Raw genomic sequence first — 27,089 nt, forward strand, 5'->3', positions numbered from 1 at the left:
TAGTTTCATGTTGTCAACTGCAGACATGGTCTGTGTGTACACAATTATAGTTCATTACCAGTACCTGTGTTTATTTGGTAGTTTATGTTTTTTGGGGGGTTGAGGGGGGTATTAATATAACAGAGACTTAAGTAGAAAAAGAATAGACTTCAGTAGTAATCATTTGGTGTTTGTTTCTTTCCTTCAAATAATTGTATGAAATGTACAGTAATTTTTGGAGCTTAACCCACACTAATTACTTCATATTAACCAGTAAATTACTGAATACTTCCCTAATTGTGGCTGATTATAATTTTCTCTCCTAATAACTAAGCTGTTTAAAATACCAAACAGTTGACATGCATGTAATTGACAGTCAGTTCAAATAAGTCATTAGAAATTAACTTTGTTTATCATTTGATTACATTTCTTTTAAACATAACGATAATACTATCACAACAAACCAAATGGTATGTGCCCTATTATACAGTTATATAATAACATAACAATTCTCTTTGTGTGTAATGGTTAAACCTTGTGTACAAAATGTAACTTTAAAAAATTAGAAATTACAATTAGAAATCACACACGTCTAATTAGATTTTTCTAATTTCAATGTTTTAAAAAGAAATGAAAAAGAAAGAGTATTTCTAACATTCAATGTTTAGACAACATCTGTTAAAAAAATATAATTTTCAGTATCAAATTATTAATAATTTTTTTATTATTATTATAATATATATTTTTTAATCCAGGCAATCTACCCACTAAAGTTGTGGGAATCCAAATGGATTCTGGTAGAATTAGATGAAAAATGAGGTCTGAATGTGAATAGTTTTTGGATTTTGCACCAACTCATATAATCAAACCTTCAAGCCTCTTAAGGGGTAGGACGTAGCCCGGTGGCAAAGTGTTTGCTTGATGCGCGGTCGGTCTGGAATCGATCCCCGTCAGTGGGCGCATTGGGCTATTTCTCGCTCCAGCCAGTACAACACGACTGGTATATCAAAGGCCATGGTATGTATTATCCTGTCTATGGGATGGTGCATATAAAAGATCCCTTGCTGCTAATCGAAAAGAATAGCCCACGAAGTGATGACAGCAGGTTTCCTCTCTCAATATCTGTGTGGTGTTAACCATATGTCCAACACCATATAACTGTAAATAAAATGTGTTGACGTATGTTCATTAAATAAAACATTTCCATCCTTCTTTCAAGCCTCTCAACAACTTTAAAGACACAGATTTAAGGACCTTATTTCGCTAAAAATGGATAATAACTAAAAATTACATTAATTGTTGGAACCAAATCTAGCTATTGCATCACGTTAATTGAACCATGATGGAGTGAAATCTATGTCAACTCTCTCAGCAATTTTAGTTTTTGAATTATGGACCATTGCCATAATTCAATTATTTTTTTTACAAAATATCATTAATAAATGGGAGTATGGTGGTTATGAAGATGTTTTAATAAAGTACATTTAGGGACAAATCATATTATTTTGTTCAGGTAATACTTTGTTAGACCATTAAATAGGTCAGTGGTCTGTGACAATATGCCTTTAAATCATATGTTCTTCAGCTAGCTAGCTGACCCATAGCTGTTACAAAAATCACTGATTTTTATTTGTTCCTTGCATGTGTTCATTGCTGCAAGATGCTTCATGTTGTTGTGTTTTCTTTGCTTTTCCACCCTGTTAGCAGAATCAGCATGTTATTATTGCATTATATGTTTGTAAAAAAAATGTTTTATGTGTGCATCTATTTTGTAACCCTCGCAGCAGGTATCACAGAGCTGTTCATCTACAATATCTACATATATGGTAAAGTCATCTTGAGTCAGACACGACCGTGAATCAGACATCTTTGGAGCTGTTTTTCTGGGGTTTTGCACTATAACTGAGACTAAATAGTAAATACATTTTAAAGATGTGATTTCTCATTTGTCCCAGTGATACGTGGTTGCAGTATTTTAATTGTACCACTACAAGAAAGCAACCATAGCGGGAGTTTTGAATACAACAAAAGATACATTTTAAAAGTTTTGTTTCTCTTTCTCCAATGATAATCAGAAAATTAGTCCAGCGTAACATATATAACACCATTAAATAAATATTTAGGATGAACATAGTATTTATTTTAAATATATTTGTACATATAGCTCTTTTAATTGTGTTTGAAACTTAAGCCATGTATCTGACAGTTCATACTTATCTTTTGATTATTTTCATTTCATTTCAACTTATTTTTGTGCTTATATCCAATTACGGTTTAAGCACGCTGTCCTGGGCATACACCTCAGCCATCTGGGCTGTCTATCCAGGACAGTGGGTTAGCTGTTAGTGGTTAGTGAGAGAGAAGAGGGTGTAGTGGTCTCACACCTACCCAATGAGACGTTAAAACTTGCTGGATGGGAGCCGGTACCGGGCTGTGAACCCAGTACCCACCAGCCTTATGTTTGATGACTTAATCACTACACCACTGAGGCTGGTTTTTGATTTTATTTTTATATAAGTTTTTGTGATAATTCAGTTAATTTCATGTACCAAAACATTGATGAAAAGTGGGGTATGGACAGCTACATGTATGTACAGAATGCTAAATGAAGTGTATTAAGGACAAAGTAAATGTATGTACATATATTTTAGACACAATGTTGTTGGGCTATTATTTTGTTGGTGGACTGATGTGCAACCCTGCTTTCAACAAACATAATTCCTGCTACATTTGCATTTGTTTTCTTATTCCTGCTACATTGTGCATTTGTTTTCTAATTCCTGCTACATTGTGCATTTGTTTTCTAATTCCTGTTACATTGTGCATTTGTTGTCAACTGAAGTCGGATCTAGCTCAGTCAGCAGAGTGCTCACCAGAGGTGCATGGATCAGAGGATCAAACCACCTCAGTAGACCTTTTTTTTCCCCATCCCTCATCATACTCTTTCATTACATATTCCATATAGAAGTTTTACTGTTTGTAAGAAAAGTTAAATTTTGTTTTGTTTAAAGACACCAGTAGAGCTCATTGCTTTATTCATCATCAGTTATTGGATGTCAAACATTTTGGTAATTCTGACATATATTGTCTTAGAAGAAACCTGCTACATTTTTCCATTAGTGGCAAAGGATCTTTCATATTAACCTTTTTACAGACAGGACAGCACATACCACAGCCTTTAACTGAAAATAAACACAAAAGATTTGGGTAATTCTTATATGTAGTCTACAAAATCCACTACATTTTTCCATAAATGGCACTGGATCTTTTATATGCACGTTCCGACAGATCCACAGCCTTTGATATACCATTTGGGGTGGGACGTAGCCCAGTGGTAAAGAGCTGACTTGATGCACAGTCGGTGTGTGATCGATCCCTGTCAGTGGGCCAATTGGTCTATTTCTTGTTTCAGCCAGTGCACCACGACTGGTATATCAAAAGCCGTGGTATGTGCTATCCTGTCTGTGGGATGGTGCATATAAAAGATCCCTTGCTACTAATGGAAAAATGTAGCAGGTTTCGTCTTTAAGACTATTTGTCAAAATTATCAAATGTTTGACAGCCAATAGCCAATGATTAATAAATCATTGTGCTCTAGTGATGTTGTTAAACAAAACAAACTCTTGATATACCAGTTGTGGGGCACTGGTTGGGACAGGGGTAAAAACAATTCCAGTGACCGAAGCACTCCAAGTGAGCGCTCTACCAACTGAGTTGGATCCTGCCTATGTGTAAGAATGCCGTCTCTTACTTTGCTAGGTCTCTGACACGTGGGCTGCTGTTTATGGGCAGGTGCCTAAGATTTCTGTGTGGCTTTCACAAAGTCCGAATAATAGGACAAATGGCCCCTGCTTCAGAAGCCCCTGTACTGTGTGTGGCACCACATTCCAGCTTTTTTGATGGCTTCATTATGTTCGTTGGTGATGCGCTTATGTCGGGACTCAGCAAGATAGAAATCACATCGATACCCTTTTTGGGAAGTACGTACCATGTGTGGAAATATTTACTTTATTCATAACCTTGATTAACCCATAACACCCTCAGTTAAACTTTTGGCAATCTTATATATACATCTTTCAGTATATATCCTTAGTATAGCACAGCACATGTACAGTATATATATGATATTATATTTTCTTGTTTTGCATGGGATTGGTGGCACAGAGGTAGAAATGATTAGGTCAGTGCCCATATTTTTGGAGCCATCTTAACGTTACGAAATCATAAAACCATCGTAGTTGTGATGTCACTACAACACATGCCATCACATGCCATAGAATGAAAGAATGAATGTTAAATGACACCCCAGCACAAAAATACACATCGGCTATTGGGTGTCACAAAAAGGTAAGCATATGGAAATATTATTTATACAGGTAGTACTAAACCAAATAACTTCCAGCTGGGTCAAAGTTTGAGGTGCACCCAACTTTTGATAGAGAAGTGAACACCACAAGTCCTGTGATTGGTTATAAATGTGAGTGTGTTGGTTGTAAAAAATAATAGTTTCATCTGGGTAAAAAAAATGTGCAATTTTATTTCATCTAGTACCAATGTGTCAAGTAGCCTTGTGCTTGAAACATGTTTGGGGTACCTGTAAAAAAAAGTACTCGAATTTTGTGCGAAACTAGGGTAGTCATAGATGCTACCCGTTATCTCAGAAACGAGCAGCTTGACCCCCATTTTTTTCTGATTCACTTTAAGTGTAAGGGGTGGTAGTATTTATATCTGTGGCGTTTATGTCGGTTGATACGTTGCAGGTAGGAGTTTTAGCCACATATGTTACTATTGTCGTCTATGGGATTTGATTTGGTAGTATACACCCTACAATTATGTAAAAACATAGTGTAAAGAGCTGTGTGGAAAGTAGAATACAATACAAATAATAAAGTAAGTATATTTTAAAACTTTGTATACAAATCAAAGTGTTTTAAATTTTTAAAAATTAATCAGGGTGGAATTTAAAAGATTCCAAAACATTTCTGTTGCCAAATATATAATTTCTCGTCAGCTTCAGATGATTACACTCAACCAAAATGTGGCTCATGGTCAGCGTACACTGAAAATGTTCATACTGAGAAGGCGGGTCCATCTTTAAAATAAATGAATGAGTCAAATACATATGGCCAATGCGGGCACGGTACAAGACTACTTCATCCTTCCTGCACCACCTGTAGGATGACTGCCATTCTCCCAGGACTGGCTTGACAGAATTAAACTTTTTTGTGACGGCACCATCCCAATCATCTTGCCATGTCGAAAAGATATATTGGTCAATATGATATTTAAAATCACTGTAGGGGACACCAATACTGACATGGGGCAAGGTCAAAGCAGACTTGGCAGCAACATCTGCCTTTTCCTTGCCCTTAATGCCAACATGGCTGGGTACCCAACAAAATACAACATCTTTATTGGCAGTGAATAAAAAGACACACTTTCATATCACTATCCCAACTAAGGGATGCTCCACTTTCATGTGCTATAAAGCTTGGAGACACAAAAGTAAGGTTTTGAACACTGGGTGATGCTGTTAATTTTCACAGAAAATAAAGTTACTGACACATGCCATAGTGACATCATAGCTTACAAATAATACAATGGGTTTTACGATTTCGGAGGCTAAGATTGCTTGAAAATATGTGCTCAGGTCTCAAAATAGCAGCCTGCAAAAAGCAGACCATTTTTAGACCTAGAATGTGACAAAAGAAATTTGTCTGCTAAACCCACCAAAAGCATTGTCATTTTTCAAGAGACGAATACATGTATATTTTTTATTATCTTGTGCCACTGAGTTTGTGACTCTGTTATATTTGAGTTCCATAATGCTCTAAAATACATTTTAGAGGTCCTAAGTTTCCACACAGCATCCCAAACCTTCTCATCTCGTGCTGTAATATTTCCAGTGGCTATATTTTGTTTTTTAGCAGGACATACTTCTTTTGGCAAAAAATAATAACAACAACAGTAGGCCATATGTTACTATATCGAGTCCTTCAAGTGTCTAAACTTTTAATTTATTTAGCCTTGTAACTTTGAGTAATGGAATGATTAAATAGTCAAATAAATTTCTTTAAAATCGACTTCAAATTAAAATTGCATTTTAGATTATTCCATATTACAGGCTTATCAAAACGTGCTACACTACCTTGGCCTGTTTTCTAAAAGTAGTTAACCTGATGCATGCATGAAGATGTCAATCAATAATTTACAGTTTTTGCCTTACACTGGATTTCAGTGTCCAAGCTGTGTCAGGTTTTGTGATTCAGAACTGTACAGTATTAACACATCTTTTGTCCAAATGCATGTCTGAACCAACCTTGAATCCGCTTACATTGATTATTTGTTTTATATACAGATTGGCATGTATCACTGAGTTGGTTATTACCATTTTTAGACTTCTTTCTTATTTAATTTTAACGCATTACATTTGTTTTTTAATTATTTATTTGATTATATTTACTCTTTTTTTCTTTCTGGGTTTTTTTTTTATGTTTTACACTTAACCACATATATCAACATCTACCCAAAGCACAACCAATTTTTATTCAATTTTCAATTTTTTGGGGGAAATGTTTGGTCCATAAAATTAGGTTTATTGAGTGTCTAGGTCAGATATTGAAAACGTTACAATTTTCAATGTGTATGAAAGTACTTTACACACTGTATGAACAACGTAGTGCCAAACCATTCATACATAAAATTTTATAAAAGCTGATCAGATTTTTTGTGGTATTTCATGTTTACTACTGTTGAAACACTTACTCTACAAGCAGTACTGACCCACAGTATTCAAGCACTGCATTTAAAATGGGCTAAAATATTGGTGGCAATTCAACAAATGTTTGATAATCTGCTGCCAAATTCAGTTTATTGTAGCTTAATAAACTGCAACAAAATACAGGATCATTAAACTTTCTATTTCCCAAATGTAACTCACTTGTAGAGCACTTGCCTGAGGTGTGATGGTTTGCAGGATCAATCACCTTCAGTGAACTCAGGCTTTTTCCCATTCCATGACTGATAACATTGAAGGCCATGATACATATTGTCCTGCTTTTTTTTGTCCCCGTAAGAATATTCAAGTTAAAGAATCACATGTTAAGACACCAAATAACCATAGTTTAAAAATGTGGTCAGGTGACAATGAACAATATTCTTTTTATTTTCTTTCAGAAATTTTATTTTGTGCACATTTATTTTGAAATACATATTTAGATTTCACTGTGTGTGTTAATATTTGGCAAAATAACAGATTAAACCCAGCATTAATACAAATATACTCTTAACTTTTTTTTCTTTTTTTTTACTGCTTTGCTTGCTTTCTGTTTTACCCAACCTAGTGTTGTGTTGTTTTACTTAATATTAATTGCACATGGTCTTGTTACAACATCTATTGCAAGGTACTGGTAATTTTACAGGGGTAGAAATTTTATAGTCCTGTCAGATTTTCGGTCTGGTAAGCTACAAATTCTGCTGGCCTGAATCAGGACCAAACATGATTGACTCAAACTAATGTGTAATATAAATGTAAAATAATTGCTGGTCAGACAGATGGCAGACAAAAATATCTCCTGACCTATGATTCTGTTGACTGGCAAAAACCAGTCACACAGCAGTATTTTCGACTTTATTTTTTAAAATTATTATTCACATTTTGTCATTTGAATTTTATTTCTGAGTTCATTACACCTACAAATCTTTCTACAATGCTGCAACCTAGATTTTCAATTCATTATCACCTACAAATCTATCTACAATTCCGCAACCTAGATTTTCAGTTCATTATCACCTACAAATCCTTTTACCATTCCACAACCTAGATTTTCAATTCATTATCACCTACAAATCTATCTACAATTCCGCAACCTAGATTTTCAATTCATTATCACCTACAAATCCTTTTACCATTCCGCAACCTAGATTTTCAATTCATTATCACCTACAAATCTATCTACAATTCCGCAACCTAGATTTTCAATTCATTATCACCTACAAATCTATCTACAATTCCGCAACCTAGATTTTCAATTCATTATCACCTACAAATCTATCTACAATTCCGCAACCTAGATTTTCAATTCATTATCACCTACAAATCCTTTTACCATTCCACAACCTAGATTTTCAATTCATTATCACCTACAAATCTATCTACAATTCCGCAACCTAGATTTTCAATTCATTATCACCTACAAATCCTTTTACTATTCCGCAACCTAGATTTTCAATTCATTATCATACAAATCTAAAAAGTTCTTGCAAACCGGCAGGATTATGATCCTAATTCTGGCGTGCACCTAATGGTCACATCAGAACATTGTCTTGAGTTTCTATAAACAAGCACAACTAAAAATACACCAGGTGTATAAAAATGTACAATCTAAGAAAGAAAGTAAATTTCTGCAGTGTTGTAAAATGGCTGACAATGTTTAACCTTTGCTGTTCGTAAAATCAGTAGTAAAATGTGTTATTACTGTTGTGGATTTGTGTGTGTGTGCGTGTGCGTGTGTGTGTGTGTGTGTGTGTGTGTGTGTGTGTGTGTGTGTGTGTTTAAAACTAAATCAATAAAAACATTTTCAGTATTTTATATATACTTGGTGTCACTATTGAAGGGTATATTGTCATATTGTTAGTACTACACATGTTAATGATGCCCGTCCAACATACTAATTATGAAAGAAGGAATGTATGGCCTTCGTGGATTAGGCCCAGAGTGAGGTTTCCTAAGTAGCATTTGGATTTGAATATGAGTAATGGTACTTCCGATTATAGGCTACAACAAAATGGTAAAAGTTATGCAAACATATATACCTACTATCAACCCAACAAATGGGTTGTCTCAATGCACCCATGTCTGAAATTCTGTATGTTGTGCCCATGCAATGCTTTCTCACCATGGGTATAAAAGTGTGCATGATTGTCATCCACCTACTCACGCACACTTCAGTTGAATTTTACATAATATAAGACAAGGAAGAGATTACAGCTTTAATCTGTACTGTATTTTACATAATATCATTTGGATGAGGAAGAGAGATTGCAGCTTTAAACTGTATTTTACATAATATAAGATGAGGAAGTGAGATTGCAGCTTTAAACTGTATTTTGCATAATATAAGATGAGAGATTGCAGCTTTAAACTGTATTTTACATAATATAAGATGAGAGATTGCAGCTTTAAACTGTATTTTACATAATATAAGATGAGAGATTGCAGCTTTAAACTGTATTTTACATAATATAAGATGAGGAAGTGAGATTGCAGCTTTAAACTGTATTTTACATAATATAAGATGAGGAAGTGAGATTGCAGCTTTAAACTGTATTTTACATAATATAAGATGAGGAAGTGAGATTGCAGCTTTAACTGATGTTGGGGGAGATTATCTCCTGTCATTATAGTCATTTAGGTTATTAATGGCAGTGAACATTTAAATGAAGGTAGAAGAATTAATGTCATCATATTTATTGCTTTCCGTTCTTGATAGTGATGCCATACACATTTATATGTTATCTTTTTTCTTTCTTTTTTATATCCTTTATTTACAATAAAACAACCTATGCTAAGTATACTGTATAGTATATAGTTAGGAATCCATGTTTGTAAATAGTGTAAAAGTAAAGAGGTAATTTCATTCTGTTACAGTAGGAGAAATTCAGGAATATAAGACAGCATATTTATTATAATCAATGTGTTCTTTTTCCATTAGAAAGCGTACCAGAAGATTGGAAAACTTTAATATCATTAGTTATTGCTCATTATTGTTTTATTGGTGTACTTTAACTATTTTTAACAACAAATTTTTATTATCATTGTTATAAATTATCATTATTATTAATAATTTATTATTTATAATAGCAAACTTAGATGGTGATCATCATTGCTTTCTTTGGTCAGTAGTGAATGTGTGTAATTATTACAGGACTTTTACCTGGTTAATGAATAACAATATGAATGTTATTATGAAGTTTTTATTTGTTTTTACTGGTAGACCATGTTATATTGTATTATAAGTGATTGCTAATGATGTAAAGACTGCATTTTATTGTTACATTATAGCTTTTATTGAGTTCACTCAGCCAGTTTTAGTAAGGCGAGAGGATCCCGACTCTCGTGCTAACACAATTCGCGAGATTCGCCGGAGGTGCCAGTCTGGAGGATTGTGGCCTCAAATCTTCATCTTCCCCGAAGGCACGTGCACCAACAGGTCTTGTCTCATAACCTATAAACCAGGTCAGTTCATTTTTGTATCCCTGTTATAAGCCAACCAATGCACCACGATATATCAAAGGCTGTGGTATGTGTTATCTTGTCTATGGGATGGTGCATATAAAAGATCCCTTGCTGCTAATCAAAAAGAGTAGCCCATGAAGTGGTAACAGTGGGTTTCCTCTCTCGGTATTTGTGTGGTCCTTAACCATATGTCCGACACCACATAAACGTAAATAAAATGTGTTGAGTGTGTCGTTAAATAAAACATTTCCTTCCTTCCCTTTTTCAAAGTAAAAAGTCCAAATAAATGGTAGGTATTATATAATAGTATTGCAGATTGGTAAAAAATTATAGAAGAATTGTGTCTTTGATGATAAAAGCATGAAACATGGCATGAAGTAAGAACATTCCAAAAGAGTTATTTTTAGATATAGGGACATTGCAGATTCATCCTGTGGTGGCCATTTTTTTTTAAAACTGCGGTTGTTTGCTTTTATCATCAAAGGCATAATTTTGTAACATAACCGCTGTACTATATCTGATGGTGATGGCAGTGTCAACTTTTATGTTTGTCTCAGTCTATCTGTCCAATCATCCATCTGTCTGTCCGAGATGTAATTTTCTGTTGAAATCTTGTATATAACTTTATCATGTAGAGTTACAGATCAAGTTTGACTTTCATGGTGATTTACCCCTTTTTTTGACAAGAGTTATGGCCCTTGAGCTTGGGGAAATACAAAAATTTGTTTGTCCCAGTTTTGGACATGTAACACTTTAGTAGTATTCTCAGAATGTTTGTTTCCCATTAGGTCAAAGGAAAGGAAAAGATTATCTGTTTAATGACACCTCCACACCCTTTTAAATATGATCATTTGGTGTCTAAGCTTAAAATAAATATTAAACCTGCTGACACCACATATTGAAAAAAGCAGCAATGGTTTGAGTTTTTGTTTTTTTCAACCAGTAGTCCTCATTAATAATGGCAATAACCATGTATGTGCTTTCTTGTCTGTGGTAATGCACTTAAAAAAAAAAAAAAAAATCCTTTGCTGTTATTTTATAGGAGTAGTTTATGAAGTGGCAACAGGTTTCCTTTCTGCATAGTATGTTTTTTTTCTAGATTTTAAGAATTAAACAAAAAAAGAAGTTTTAAAATCTAGTCTGGAGGTCTAAAGCATGTGTTGAAGACTCCAACCATGCAAGAACTGCTTGAAGTGTCTTCAACTTTAATGCATTACAAGTCTACTGTACATGAATGTGCTTTTTTTCATTCCTGTTGACTTTGAAAATAGCCAGGTTTTTTCAGTTTGTTTTTATCTCTACAGGTGCTTTTTATCCTGGTGTGCCTGTACAGCCTGTGTGTTTACGCTACCCAAACAGAATGGTTCGTATTGCGTGTCTTTACTGGCTTTCGCCAAATGTCTGTTTGTACTGCTGGGTTGTTTGTCACAACATGACATCATGTTTTTTTTTTACAAAGAGAGTCTTATCTTGAGTTTCTGTTGAGATATGGGAGTCCCAACATAAAAGATATGACAGTTTGTCTGAAATAGGTCTTTGTTTATACCCAGTAACATTTATAACTCAAAAGAGTCTGTCCTATGTTCGTAGACATTAAAATACACAATGGACTAATTTACTCTCATGTTAGACATTCATGCATTATTCACCACATTCATGTCTGATAGCCAACAGTTGATTCTTCTTGGTGCTTGGGTGTCATTGAACATTCATCCATTCATCCATTTATTCATTCAATATCATTAAATACATTTAGGTTTCTTCTTGACCCAATTTTTTCAAATTTTGTTTGGTGCTCAGAAAAAGAAAAAAAATCATTTATAAATTATTGTTCCAACTGCATTTTCCCCCTGTGTGTGTGTGTGTGTGTGAGTGTGTGTGTGTGTATATATATTTTTTTTTATATGTACACACACACACACACACACACACACACACATACATATATATATTCATTCATTGCATGCATGTTTGAAATTGTATATTATATTGTGGATGGTGGGTTTATAAAATTGCTTAACACCCTCCACCCCATCCCCCAACCCAAACTGCACTAATGCAAATTTTAAGGTCTTAATTTCTTAATAAACTGGGGTTTTCTCGTTCCAACCAGTGCACCACAACTGGTCAAAAGCTTCCTGTGCTTCCTGTCTGTGGAAAGTGCATATAAAAGATTCCTTGCTGCATTAGAAAAAATGTAGCAGGTTTCCTCTGATGACCATGTGTCAGAATTTCCAAATGTTTGACATCCAATAGCCGACCATTAATAAGTCAATGTGCAAAAGTGGTGTCATTAACCAAAACAAACTTACTTCTTGATTAAGTTTTGACCAGTGAGCCATGAAAAATAGTTCACATAATGGGTTATTTGTATTTTCTACCGTATAAAAAGGAAAAATGCAGGAAATATCTACTGGCACTTAATTTTGTTGAGTATATTTTCTGTATGAATTTTTAATTAATCAATGTGCTCTAGTGGTGTTGTTAAACAAAACAAAGTAACTTTTTGGAGGATAATACTTATTTGTGTTGACTCAGTCTGTATAGGTTTTATGTAGGCAGCAGATAAATTGTGTTTATTGAGATACTAAGCCTATCATATATTATATACTAAAGTTAAACATAGGCCTGTAATGGAGTAGTGAAATATTAGTGAAAATTAACCATCCTCTTCATAATGCATGAATATAGATACATAAATATATTTATCCTGCAACCTTTTTCTATTAACAGATTATGATGGCTGATTAAAGCAAAGTTATAAACGTATACTAGCAGATTATGACTTTTAACGTCAGTCATACGACATTACAGAATTACTCATTTGACCTTTAGGTCATCGTGCAATCTGCAGAAAGAAAAAATAATAATAGCTTTTCCCTTAATTTTTATGGTCTGCCGGATAAAAATAATAACTAGTTACTAATGTCAGATATCTGCTTTATCCTGTTCAAGCCTATTGAGAAATTCCATTCGGCAGAGCCTCACAGAATTTCCCATTCTTACCTGCACAGGATAAAGCAGATATCTGACATCATTAACTAGTTATTCTCTATATACATGTATATATGAATATATTATTGAGAAGAAGAAAAAAAGTACTAGATTTAAGAGCTGTTTAATTAGAATTGTTAGTTATTTTTTGTAAATTTATCAATGTATAGCCGACACAAATTGTATAAAATTGCATATCTTAATGTCTATACCAAACCGGCCTCGGTGGCGTCGTGGCAGGCCATCGGTCTACAGGCTGGTAGGTACTGGGTTCGGATCCCAGTCGAGGCATGGGATTTTTAATCCAGATACCGACTCCAAACCCTGAGAGAGTGCTCCGCAAGGCTCAATGGGTAGGTGTAAACCACTTGCACTGACCAGTGATCCATAACTGGTTCAACAAAGGCCATGGTTTGTGCTATCCTGCCTGTGGGAAGCGCAAATAAAAGATCCCTTGCTGCCTGTCGTAAAAAGAGTAGCCTATGTGGCGACAGCGGGTTTCCTCTAAAAACAGTGTCAGAATGACCATATGTTTGACGTCCAATAGCCGATGATAAGATAAAAAATCAATGTGCTCTAGCGGCGTCGTTAAATAAAACAAACTTTACTTTGTCTATACCAAATTTACACATCAATAAATTCACAAAAATTACAAAAACAATCATACAACTTTTAGTTCTAAATACACTAAAAATCTCTTTTCATTGTTTTTTCCATGATCCATCTTGCATAACGACATCCCAGTTTAGTATGAATGACGAAATTTTCTACATCATATCGAAGGATAACTTTCATTTTTCAGTTATGTCAGCTAGTCAGAATCTAGTAAATCATATAACAGTAAAAAGTGTGTAACTATATGGAAAATAACATCAACTTTTATTCAGAACTTAACTACTGAGTATTTGGTTAATATTATAGGTTTCTTCTGTCTGTCTGTCCCACATTTAGTTTTCTGGACGTTTTTTGCAATGACTTAAGATATTGAGTTTATATCCTTATCATGTACAGTTATAGCTCAAGACTATGTCTGAAACCTTAGTGGTATAGGGGCATGTAAAAATACTCGTAAGTCTTAAGTCTATAGCTCAAGTTTTACTTTTATGGCAATTTACCCATTTTTGACAGAGTTATGGCCCTTAAACTTAGGAGATATAAACATTTGTTGTGCCTGGTAGGGGACATGTATGGCTTTAGCAGTAGTCAGAATACATCCATTCAACTGATTGGGATTTTTGTCTTTCCAACCAGTGCACCACAACTGGTCAAAGGCCGTGGTATATGCTTTCCTGTCTGTGGGAAAGTGCATATAAAAGATCCCTTGCTGCATTAGGAAAAGTGTAGCATGTTTCCTGTGATGACTACATGTCAGAATTACCAAATGTTTGACATCCAATAGCCGTTTACATTCCATTAATTAATGGCCTTTAATTAATCAATGTGCTCTAGTGGTGTCATTAAACAAAACAAACTTTTAGTGAGAGTGCTTGTTTATGTTGATGTCTTATATTTGCAGGACACAGTGACCTGGACCTGGGATGGACCTTCAGCGTAAGTCCATTTCAGTCCGTTTGTAGTCAATAAACGTTGCAAAGCTATTTCACTTATTAAATGTTCTGTTTTCATTTCAGTGTGTTTTAGGTGTCCACCAATGACATTAATTCTTGATAAATAAATTGATGAAATATCGAGTTTTCAAATTTGTGGAGACATACTACATTTGAACCATAACGCCATAATAAAATGATAGATTTTCATCCTAATTTATTTTAGGGTTGGGATGAAATTTTATTTTTTAATTGATATTTTCAGGACATTGGAAATCCTGCATATTGAGCATCATAAATATGCTTAAAATATTTTATTTTTATTTTGTTTTGTCAATAAAAAAACACCCCCAGGGTTGGGTCTTCATCTTTGGAGTGGACTGGAATGTAAATCAGGATTTATTTTGATTATGGACTAATGAAGAATAAAGTTTTCCTGACAGGAATAGAGATTTTTGTTATTATGTTATTTGATTGGGTTTATGCTTTAATTACAGGTTTACCTTGCTATGGCTGACACTGTGCCAGTTTCATAATTATTTGGAAATAGAGGTGTGTCTTTCTTTAATTTTCATTTGATTTATGTGGGTTTTTTCCAATTACCAAACCAGTATCTTATGACCAATGGAAAAATATATTGGGTTTCTTCTGAAAACTTGCATGTCAGAATTATCAAATATTTGATATCCAGTAGCTGTTGATTAGCCCAAGTGTTTCCATAGGGAACCAATGCAATGAGATCAATTCCAAATCGGTTTATGTGGGTAACTATGCCAAGGTTCGGGGGCGGGAACTAGCTCAGTCGATTGAGTGCTTGCATCACAGGATCGAACCACCTCGATGGATACTGATTGGGTGTTTTTCTTGTTCCAACCAGTGTGCCACAACTGGACAAAGGACATGGTATGTGTTTTCCTGTCTGTGGAAAAGCACATATAAAAGATCCCTTGCTGCATTAGGAAAAATGTAGTGGGTTTCCTCTGATGACTACGAGTCAATGTGCTCCAGTGGTGTCATTAAACAAAACAAACTTTAACTGTGCCAGGGTTCAAAATTCAAGATACTAAACAAAATGGTACCTTGACTTGCGAAGATGCATTTAAGGAGAATTATCTTCAGCTGACCTGGATTTTTTACTTATGCTAAAGACTGGATATGTTTTATTTATGGTGACTAAAGCAAAAACAATGGTGCAGGAATTATCTGTCATCAACTTAGTTGTTTGTGGTTACTGAGAGAGAAGTCTCCCCCATTGCCTTGTTAAAACTCCACTTGAGGTGGAAAGTGGTACTGGTATGTTAACCCAGCACCTACCAATCTTAATCCAATAGCTTATTATGATCACTATAAGTATAAAGAATTTATTTGGCCTTTAAGTTATCTATATACATTCATTTTGAACTCCCAGAAAAATGTTTTTGTTTTCCAGTTTTTACCAGTTTATGTTCCTAATGAAGAGGAAAAGAAAGATGCAAAGTTGTTTGCAAATAATGTTCGAGATGTAATGGCAAAGTAAGTATAGCAAAAAGACCATATAAATTACCAATAACCAAAAAAGGAAGATAGGTATCTAAATAATGAACAATATAATTGATCTACAATTGTATCAGAATGTGTTCCATATTGTAAAAAGTGTTCCCAGCAAAATCGTCAATGAAATATTAGCAATACTTGGGTTAAAGATCCATGTTTTGGATGTCAGAGCAATGGGAATTCAGAAAGATTTGTTTTTGATATTAATCTAAACTAAAAATGTGGAAATTTTCTTTCAGATGTTTAGGGTGTCCCGTTACTGATCACACTTACGATGATTGTCGCCTCATGGTGCTTGCATCAAAACTTGAAATGCCCATGGAAGCAGGAATTGTTGAGTTTATGAAGCTTCATAAAAAGCTTGGGTAAGTCGAAATGTTATTTGTTAGTTTTGCATGCATTTACACTGGAGGACATTAAAATTGTTATTAGCAATGTTTCAGACCAATGATCTTTAAACTGGTGATAGGGATCCACATTCCTTGGGGGGAGGGGGGGTGTCAGTGGATGAAGAAAGGACAGATATTTGTTTTAAAATATCAGCACATTTTATGGTTAAAGTTTGTTTTGTGTAGTGACATCACTTGAGCACATTGATTTTATTAAAGATCCTAAAAAAACTCTAATATGTAATGTAATTTGGGAAAGTAAATATAAAAGACCCCATGCTGCTATTAGGTAGGTGTTGCCTATATCACAGCAGCACATTAAATTTTCATCTCATTCACAAGAGCAAATTTCTAAATAACTGTCTTAGATAGCAGTTAACCCAGGCCTGTACACAGAAATTTATTGCTAGGGGGGTCCGTGGGCATCCCCCCCCCCCCAAAATGTTTTTAAATCTAGAATGCAGGAGATGCATTTTCCTGTATTCTGGGAAGTAAATTTAAAATGTTTCTTTGCCTCAAAATATGTCAAATTTTATACAGAAATTGTAGAAGAAAGGTTATTACCCCATGTCTGCTGCAGTCTGACTAGTCTGACGTGTGACAAATCCATGGTAACAGAAGGTTGTGACTGCTATGCATAGCTGTTATGATCGTCTGTCACTAGACCATTGGTTTTTTATATGGCCATAGTTGAAATCTCGAGTTCAGACAGTAGCATAATAATTGTTTGATACAGAGTGTATATTTTGCTTGAGTCGGAGTTTAAAATTTCAGCAAACTGGTACATGTATATCACATCATTGGGTCAACCTAGTAGGGGCGGGTATTGCCATACATTTCAGTATTGCAATATTTGTTTCTAAAGCAATAAATAATAATAAATAAATAGTATGGGGCCGTTTTGAAACCGGGTCTTTTGGACTCACTGGGACCGTTTTGGACAGGGACCGATTTGACTTGCTTCCTATTGCCTACTGACAAATTAAGATAATCTTACTTACACTGTGGTCTATAATCGGGGCTTGGACATAGCATAAAGCATGCAATTTTAGTGAAACTTACCCACAGCAGACAGCAGAAGCTTGTTGCAAATGGTGCGACAAATTGTCAAGGGAGATAATGAAGTTAGTGTCTATCAGAACGGATTCGCGGAAAAATTAACGACATTGGTTACGTTACAGCACATTTCTACTGCGCATAATGACATGGGACCCACTATAACTGCGAAAACTTCATACAGTTCACATCGTTGGACTATTTAAAAAAAATTTTACACATCCACCGACGGACCTCGGCAGACTATGGGGGGTGCGTATGCACCCCTCGTACCCCCCACCCCCCCTGCGTAGGGGACTGATTAACCATAGTTTAAAATGTACTGAGGGAATGCAATAAAATTGTGACCCAGAGGAAGAATGGTAAGGGGGATTTAGAAGGGCCAGGGCAATGTGTTGGTATCACTGTGAAACAAACATTATTTTATTGATGTAATGTGTGTATATTTTAGAATCAGCTACGATCAGCTGAACAAGTACCTAGAGAAGTTCCATTCAATAGCTGAAAGGAAAAGCAAATCTATCACAATAAATGAATTTGCGGAATACCTGCATGTGCCTCAGTCTAGTGCCTTGGAGGAAGTGTTTGCAATGTATGACAGGGTAAGTTTTGAAGCAAAAAGTTTGTTTTGTTTAACGACACCTCTAGAGCACATTGATTTATTAATCATCAGCTATTGGATGTCAAACATATGGTCATTTTTACAGTCATAGAGAGGACGCCCGCTACATTTTTCCATTAGTAGCAAAGGATCTTTTATATGCACCATCTCACAGACAGGATAGCACATACCACAGCCTTTGATATATCAGTCGTGGTGCACTGGCTGGAACGAGAAATAGCCCAATGGGCCCACCGACGGGGATCGATCCTAGACCGACACGCATCAGGCGTGCACTTTTCCACTGGGCTGTGTCTCGCCCCTAGTTTTGAAGCAAGTCTTAAGCCTAAAACACAGCAAAGCAAAGGGTCTGGCACTGTCACAATATAGCACATGTTTTTGTGTTGCCTCCTGCCACATCTGTAGTTGGTACCAGCACAGACACAGTGTGGTTTGTTACATTCGATTCAGTGCCTTTCTTTTTAAACTGCTACCATACTCATCAGACCCAGACTTGGGCATGGCTTTAGTGCGTTTTGGACTTTAATTGAAATCGGGCTCAGTGCTTTTAAAACTTTAAATTCCAGACGCGAAGGTTTAGCGAAGTCTCCTATTGCAAGGGCTTGTTGTAGCGCAGTGGTAAAGCGTTCACTTGATGCGTGGTCAGTCTGGGATCGATCCCCGTCGGTGGGCCCATTGGGCTGTTTCTCGCTCCAGCCAGTGCACCACAACTGGTATATCAAAGGCCGTGGTATGTATTATTCTGTCTGTGGGATGGTGCATCTAAAAGATCCCTTGCTGCTAATCGAAAAGAGTAGCCCATGAAGTGGCGACAGCGGTTTTCTTCTCTCCATATCTGTGTGGTCCTTAACCATATGTCCAATGCCATATAACTGTAAATAAAATGTGTTGAATGCGTCATTAAATAAAACCTTCCTTCTCCTATTGCAAGACTTAAGTTTTGACTTTAATATTTTAGAAATATAGTATTTCGTCCACTCCAGGATGGCCTCTTGTTAGACATCAGTTGAAATGAAAGAAAGGAAAGAGTGATTTATGGTATGTGTTTTTCAAAGAACTGATATACGGGTAACTACTTCAGGATGGTGGTGGGACATAGCACAGTGGTAAAGTGTTTGTCTGATGCACAATCAGTCTAAGATTGAAAACCACCAGCAGGTCCATTGGGCTATTTTATGTTCTAGCCAGTTCTCCACAACTGATGTAAAAAGGCTGTGCTATGTTCTGTATTGTCTGTGGGATGATGCATATAAAAGATCCCTTACTGTAATCAAAAACAGTAACCCATGGAGTGGTGGCAGCACGTTTTCTGTCTCATTAACAGTGTGGTCCTTAGCCTATGTCCTCTGCCATATAACATTAAAATGTATTGAGTGCATCATTAAATATAACATTTCTTCTTTCTGTTATCTTTCTATTTCAGGATGGTTCTGGTTCCATAGACTTCCGTGAATACGTCATTGGTCTTTCACTTGTCTCCAATCCAGCCAACACAGAGAACACTCTTAAGATGGCCTTCAAGGTAAGAATATGTCGAAGGCTGACAACCAGACAAATGGTGCTTATAAAACCTTTAGAGTCTAGACTCAAAGACTAATAGAGAAAGTCGAGAATGGTAGTTTAGGTTATCAGATTACCACATGTCAAGAAAGTCGAGAATGGTAGTTTAGGTTATCAGATTACCACATGTCAAGAAAGTCGAGAATGGTAGTTTAGGTTATCAGATTACCACATGTCAAGAAAGTCAAGAATGGTAGTTTAGGTTATCAGATTACCACATGTCAAGAAAGTCCAGAATGGTAGTTTAGGTTATCAGGTTACCACATGTCAAGAAAGTCAAGAATGGTAGTTTAGGTTATCAGATTACCACGTCAAGAAAGTCAAGAATGGTAGTTTTAGGTTATCAGTTTACCACATGTCAAGAAAGTCGAGAATGGTAGTTTTAGGTTATCAGGTTACCACATTTCAAGAAAGTCAAGAATGGTAGTTTAGGTTATCAGATTACCACATGTCGAGAATGGTAGTTTTAGGTTATCAGGTTACCACATGTCAAGAAAGTCGAGAATGGTAGTTTAGGTTATCAGGTTACCACATGTCAAGAAAGTCGAGAATGGTAGTTTTAGGTTATCAGGTTACCACATGTTAAGAAAGTCGAGAATGGTAGGTTAGGTTATCAGGTTATCACATGTCAAGAAAGTCGAGAATGGTAGTTTAGGTTATCAGGTTACCACATGTCAAGAAAGTTGAGAATGGTAGTTTTAGGTTATCAGGTTACCACATGTCAAGAAAGTCGAGAATGGTAGATTAGGTTATCAGGTTACCACATGTCAAGAAAGTCGAGAATGGTAGTTTTAGGTTATCAGGTTACCACATGTCAAGAAAGTCGAGAATGGTAGTTTAGGTTATCAGGTTACCACATGTCAAGAAAGCCGAGAATGGTAGTTTTAGGTTATCAGGTTACCACATGTCAAGAAAGTCAAGAATGGTAGTTTAGGTTATCAGATTACCACATGTCAAGAAAGTCGAGAATGGTAGTTTAGGTTATCAGGTTACCACATGTCAAGAAAGTCGAGAATGGTAGTTTAGGTTATCAGGTTACCACATGTCAAGAAAGTCGAGAATGGTAGTTTTAGGTTATCAGGTTACCACATGTCAAGAAAGTCAAGAATGGTAGTTTAGGTTATCAGATTACCACATGTCAAGAAAGTCGAGAATGGTAGTTTTAGGTTATCAGGTTACCACATGTCAAGAAAGTCGAGAATGGTAGTTTAGGTTATCAGGTTACCACATGTCAAGAAAGTCGAGAATGGTAGTTTTAGGTTATCAGGTTACCACATGTCAAGAAAGTCGAGAATGGTAGGTTAGGTTATCAGGTTACCACATGTCAAGAAAGTCGAGAATGGTAGTTTTAGGTTATCAGGTTACCACATGTCAAGAAAGTCGAGAATGGTAGTTTACGTTATCAGGTTACCACATGTCAAGAAAGTCGAGAATGGTAGTTTTAGGTTATCAGGTTACCACATGTCAAGAAAGTCGAGAATGGTAGGTTAGGTTATCAGGTTACCACATGTCAAGAAAGTCGAGAATGGTAGTTTTAGGTTATCAGGTTACCACATGTCAAGAAAGTCGAGAATGGTAGTTTTAGGTTATCAGGTTACCACATGTCAAGAAAGTCGAGAATGGTAGTTTTAGGTTATCAGGTTACCACATGTCAAGAAAGTCGAGAATGGTAGTTTAGGTTATCAGGTTACCACATGTCAAGAAAGTCGAGAATGGTAGTTTTAGGTTATCAGGTTACCACATGTCAAGAAAGTCGAGAATGGTAGTTTAGGTTATCAGGTTACCACTTGTCAAGAAAGTCGAGAATGGTAGTTTAGGTTATCAGGTTACCACTTGTCAAGAAAGTCGAGAATGGTAGGTTAGGTTATCAGGTTACCACATGTCAAGAAAGTCGAGAATGGTAGGTTAGGTTATCAGGTTACCACATGTCAAGAAAGTCAAGAATGGTAGTTTAGGTTATCAGATTACCACATGTCAAGAATGGTAGTTTAGGTTATCAGGTTACCACTTGTCAAGAATGGTAGTTTAGGTTATCAGGTTACCACATGTCAAGAAAGTCGAGAATGGTAGTTTAGGTTATCAGGTTACCTACCACTTGTCAAGAATGGTAGTTTAGGTTACCACTTGTCAAGAATGGTAGTTTAGGTTATCAGGTTACCACATGTTGAGAAAGTCAAGAATGGTAGTTTAGGTTATCAGGTTACCACATGTTGAGAAAGTCAAAAATGGTACTTCAAACTATTCAGACTGTTAAACCAAAACTTAATATATATATGGCAGTAATTTCTGCAATTTATCACAAATAATAATTTATGTGAATTATTCATATTATTATGATTGTCAATTCAGGCACTTGTGCAGGGTTGGGGGTTGATCCAGTCGAAGTTATTATATGAAAGGAGCCACAGAATGGACATAGAAACTGATTTATGTGTATTTTGAACTTAATATGTTTGTTGTTTGTAATTATAAGAATGTTTTTTAATTTTTTATGACTTTATCAATGTACAACAGTCACAAATTTAGAAATAAGATTGCCACACAATTGCTATACTATGTGATTTATATAATTTGTGAATTTTATATATTGATAAATTTGCAAAAAATTACAAACAGTTATTATATAAAATAAACTGATGGAGAAACCTTTACTTGTAGCTTTTTCAAAAGGAGAATGACTACATTAGTGAAGAAGATTTTAACACTGTGTTACACAATGCTTTCAAGATGGAGACTGAAGAGATCCACAAGTTGTTTGAAAAGGTGGATTCTAACCATGATGGCGAGATCTCATATGGTGGGTTTTTCTGTGTGGAAGGTTAAAATGATAATAAAATACGAGCTGTACAATTTAAATCTATTTTACTGCATATTTTGTATTGCCAGTAACAAGTTAAACATGTTTACTTTTCAACTTAACCTGAACTCAAACTAATGGCATTTTCCCCTATGTACGTAGACTGATCTAAACATCACAACAGCCAATGAGATGACTTAAAAACTTCCAATGAATCTTGTGATTCCTGTTCTGGTCATTCGATTGAACATTCAAAACCATCCGAAGTGATATTTTTACCGTTTTTTTTTTTTTTTTATCCCACTGCCCCTTTTCTTTTCTCTCCTTTGAATTCCATCTCATTTTTTGCTCGATCTGTCAACTCCTATCTTTCAACTTCTTTAGCTGTCCACCTCCACACCCCAGTCCTTGTTTCTCCAACCGCAACATGTGCTTGTCTCTTGTGACTATCCGTGCCACACACCTGCCATTCTTCATCAGCTTTTAGCTGTGGGCTTAGTCTGACCACTTTGAAGAGTGTTCAGTAGTTACTTCTGGCATTGTTAAGAGGCACTTGTAACCACCTAACCTACTATACACCCCTACTATCGGCGGTCATTAGTTAGTGCCATGTGTCAGTCCAGACAAAGCGATCTTAAGGAGATCTTAGCGTTAAGATTGTTTCATAAAACGTGGCCCAGAGCCTTTGTTACATCAACTGTGGAGTACTGGCTAAACACATTGTGATGTGTATAGCACAGTGAAATAAACTTTTAAAATAAATATAGCTATTATATTTGCTCAGGTATTGATGGGTTTTTTTGTTTTTTTTAATATACATTTGGGATGATAATTTAGGGAGCTGCTTATAATTATCAACATTTCCAAAAGCATGCAAAACATGTACTAGAGGGAGAAGCTTTAATGTCAGCAAACACTTAAAACAAACAAAATTTTTTAATAAAATATTTTTTGGTAAAGAATCAACACTTTTGATGTATACTTTAGGAATGGGGTATACAAAAAAGTAGTTTACATGCTTGTAAAAAAAATATATGAACAGCTCCTTAAAATGAAAAAAAACTAACATTTGGGATGGGGAATTAAATGTAGTCGATAGCCAAAAAAAAAAAGAGTGCTGTAGAGAATTAAAAACTGTAGCAAACTCAACAGTATTACAGGCAATTGCAGGGGTTGTTATATTTGAAGGCATTCATTTTTTTTTTTTATTTTTTGCAGATGAATTCAAGAACTATGCTACAAAGAAACCAGAGTATGCAAAATTGTTTACCACTTTTCAAGACCAGACTGTGGAGAATGGACAGCCGGACAAAACTAAAAGCGAGTGATCTTACCTACCGTCCATTGATGTTTTCTCAACACAGAACTCACATTGATGTTTTCTCAACACAACTCACATTGATGTTTTCTCAACACCAAACCCACATTGATGTTTTCTCAACACAGAACCCACATTGATGTTTTCTCAACCACAACATTCACATTGATGTTTTTTCAACACAACATTCACATTGATGTTTTCTCAACCACAACATTCACATTGATGTTTTTTCAACACAGAACTCACATTGATGTTTTCTCAACCACAACATTCACATTGATGTTTTCTCAACACAGAACCCACATTGATGTTTTCTCAACACAGAACCCATGTTGATGTTTTCTCAACAAAAAACCCACATTGATGTTTTCTTAACACAGAACCCACATTGATGTTTTCTCAACACTGGACCCACATTGATGTTTTCTCAACACAGAACCCACGTTGATGTTTTTTCAACACAGAACTCGCATTGATGTTTTCTCAACACAGAACTCACATTGATGTTTTCTCAACACAGAACTCACATTGATGTTTTTTCAACACAGAACTCGCATTGATGTTTTTTCAACACAGAACTCGCATTGATGTTTTCTCAACACAGAACTCACATTGATGTTTTCTTAAATCACATTATTACTAACCAAAGTGCCATCAGTGACATTTCTCTTTGTTTTCTGTTTATTGCACACACTTTTGTGGTGAATGTAATTCTGTTGTTATATTGGTGAGCATTTGATAGACGGTTTGCTTTTGCTAAAATCATTTTTAAAACCACTTTGATATTATTGCACTGCATGTCATTTTAGTTGTTTATTTTATTTTAATGTGTCGCTTGGGTTTTTTTTATTTAAAAGATGTATTACATTTGTGGATACATTTTTATAGATACATTTTTATTATTATTATTATTTAATGAGATTTTATTAGTTTTGACTTTGATAATTTGTCTAGTAGTTGTTAAGAAAGCATATAAAGTCAATAACATTCCTTTACGCAGTCAGATAATAGGTTGAGAATCCATTTAGTTTTTTAATTCAAGTGGCCTCATAGTACAAATGGCTATGTAATATAGTTCAGTTTGTCCCATTTTACAGCATTTCTCAACTATTTTGATACATGGGATGACCTCATTACCTTTTTAATTCTGCTGTGCTTTGCTTTTAACATTCTGAGCTTGTCTATTATATTGTAGCGGAAATACTGTACTAGTCCAAAGACAAGAGCTTCTATAGAATGGCAACAGTCCATGAATATGTGCTGCTCTAAACTACCATTAATACATGGACATGTGCTGCTACAGAAAGGACCAATACTGTTATAAAAAGTGGACCAATACTGTTAAAGATCGGCACCAGTCCGTAGATCATTACTGCTACAGACCATTAACAAGTGCTGCTCTAAATCAGCGGACATGGAAAATCTTACTAATATGTTTAGATATTTCTTTTCAGTTTGATTTGCTCCACAAAGTTTATTTGTAATGATTGAAAATTGTTTTAAGATACTTGTTATTTATTTAGTAATTATGTACTTTTCATTTTATAAACTCTAGTCAAATATTTTATCTTTAACTAGATCTTTTTGTCATTCAAAAGATATATGTTGTAATGTTTTGAAATGTTTGTTCTTTCTTTGTGGGCCCATTTTAAAATTACGGTATTTTATGGTATACATAAATTTTGCATTAATAAGTAATGTTTTATTTTATTTCTATTTCTCTGGAACCTACTAATGTCGAATCCTTTTAGATATTATTAGTATTTTATTACCAAAATTTATTTTATTGCCACAATGTATTGTCAAAATGGTCTACACTAGTGATGGGAATCATTTGGATAAAATTTTATGATGGATTATCAGTAGGAACAAATTGGTCAATTAAAAAACAATTAAAATGAACAGTGTGAGTTGGGGTACCAAATCTGCTACTTAATTCATCCATGTATCATTAGTGCATGAAACTAGAAGGGAAAGTAACTCTTATCATTGTACTCGATCATGAAACTTGTTTTCAATGAACTGTCAACTGGTTCAAGCGAACAGTACTCAACAAAATAAATTAAACTTTATTGCCCGCTTTTATCCTTACTTGTGGGCAGGAATTAGCTCAGTCGGTAGAGCGCTCGCCTGAGGTGCTTGCGTCATAGGATCAAATCACCTCAGTGGACCCATTCTCTGATTGGATGTTTTCCTGTCCCAACCAGTGCACAAATGGTATATCAAAGGCCATGGTATGTGCTGTCCTGTTTGGAAAGTGCCTATAAAAGATGCCTCATTACTAATGAATAAATGTAGCAGGTTTCCACAAGTCTATAGGTCAGACTTACTAAATGTTTAATAAATCAGTGTGCTCTAGTGTTGTTAAACAAAACTAACTTTTATCCTTGTCTCCTTTCCATTATTATTATTTCTTCTGCCTCTTTCTACTTTATCATTACCCTTAACCTTTCCATTGTTTTAATTTTGTCTTCCTTTCCTTTTTCTTATCCCTGCCTTTATCCTCACCTGTATATGTTCCAGTTTTATTCTGTCTGCCTCTTTCCTCTCTTTTCCTCTGCATTTATCCATAACTCCCCATCCGGTTTGGACTATTGGTTTCATTTTCTGTCCTGTCTGTCTGTCTGTCTCGCATACAGTTTTCCAGGCTTGTATTTTTTAGGGATGCCTCAAGATATTGAGCAGAATTTTTGTGTCTAGCTTTATCACATACTATTACACATCCAGTTTGGCTTTCATGGCGATTTGGCAATTTTTCACAGAATTGGAGCTCTTGTACTTAGGAGATGTGGAAATTTGTGGAGCCTGGTAAAAGGCATGTATTACTTCAGCTCCATATCTTTATATGGTTGGAATAATGTAATAGCATCAATAATTTTTGTATTCTCACTGCCAAATTATATAGTCTACTTAATTGTAACCAGAGTACATATTTATTAGGAAAAAATCTTCTAGGCTCAGCTGTTCTGAACTAAAAAGACCGCTTGCTGCTTTATCTATAGAAGTAGTCTATGTGGCGGCAGCATATTTCCACTCAATCCATCTATAGACGAA

General features: G+C 35.3%; 1 protein-coding gene across 2 annotated transcripts in view; it reads left to right on the top strand.

Annotated features, from left to right (window-relative positions):
- Positions 1–26,258, top strand: part of LOC121388534 (lysophosphatidylcholine acyltransferase 2-like) — a 46,157-nt gene extending 19,899 nt beyond the window's left edge. The window contains exons 3-13 of one of the 2 annotated variants that reach the window (XM_041519906.1): positions 3,739–3,959; positions 10,043–10,216; positions 11,521–11,579; positions 14,727–14,761; positions 15,255–15,309; positions 16,187–16,269; positions 16,530–16,655; positions 18,187–18,337; positions 19,781–19,879; positions 22,576–22,714; positions 23,933–26,258. In XM_041519906.1, the coding sequence (XP_041375840.1) occupies positions 3,739–3,959; positions 10,043–10,216; positions 11,521–11,579; positions 14,727–14,761; positions 15,255–15,309; positions 16,187–16,269; positions 16,530–16,655; positions 18,187–18,337; positions 19,781–19,879; positions 22,576–22,714; positions 23,933–24,042 (1,252 nt within the window). In that variant the 3' untranslated portion in view covers positions 24,043–26,258. The remainder of the gene's footprint in view (positions 1–3,738; positions 3,960–10,042; positions 10,217–11,520; positions 11,580–14,726; positions 14,762–15,254; positions 15,310–16,186; positions 16,270–16,529; positions 16,656–18,186; positions 18,338–19,780; positions 19,880–22,575; positions 22,715–23,932) is intronic. The other variant, XM_041519907.1, reaches the window with a different exon arrangement.
- The last annotated feature ends 831 nt before the right edge of the window (positions 26,259–27,089 follow it).

The sequence above is a fragment of the Gigantopelta aegis genome, chromosome 14, assembly GCF_016097555.1.
Source record: "Gigantopelta aegis isolate Gae_Host chromosome 14, Gae_host_genome, whole genome shotgun sequence".
In the NCBI taxonomy this organism is placed as follows: domain Eukaryota; kingdom Metazoa; phylum Mollusca; class Gastropoda; order Neomphalida; family Peltospiridae; genus Gigantopelta; species Gigantopelta aegis.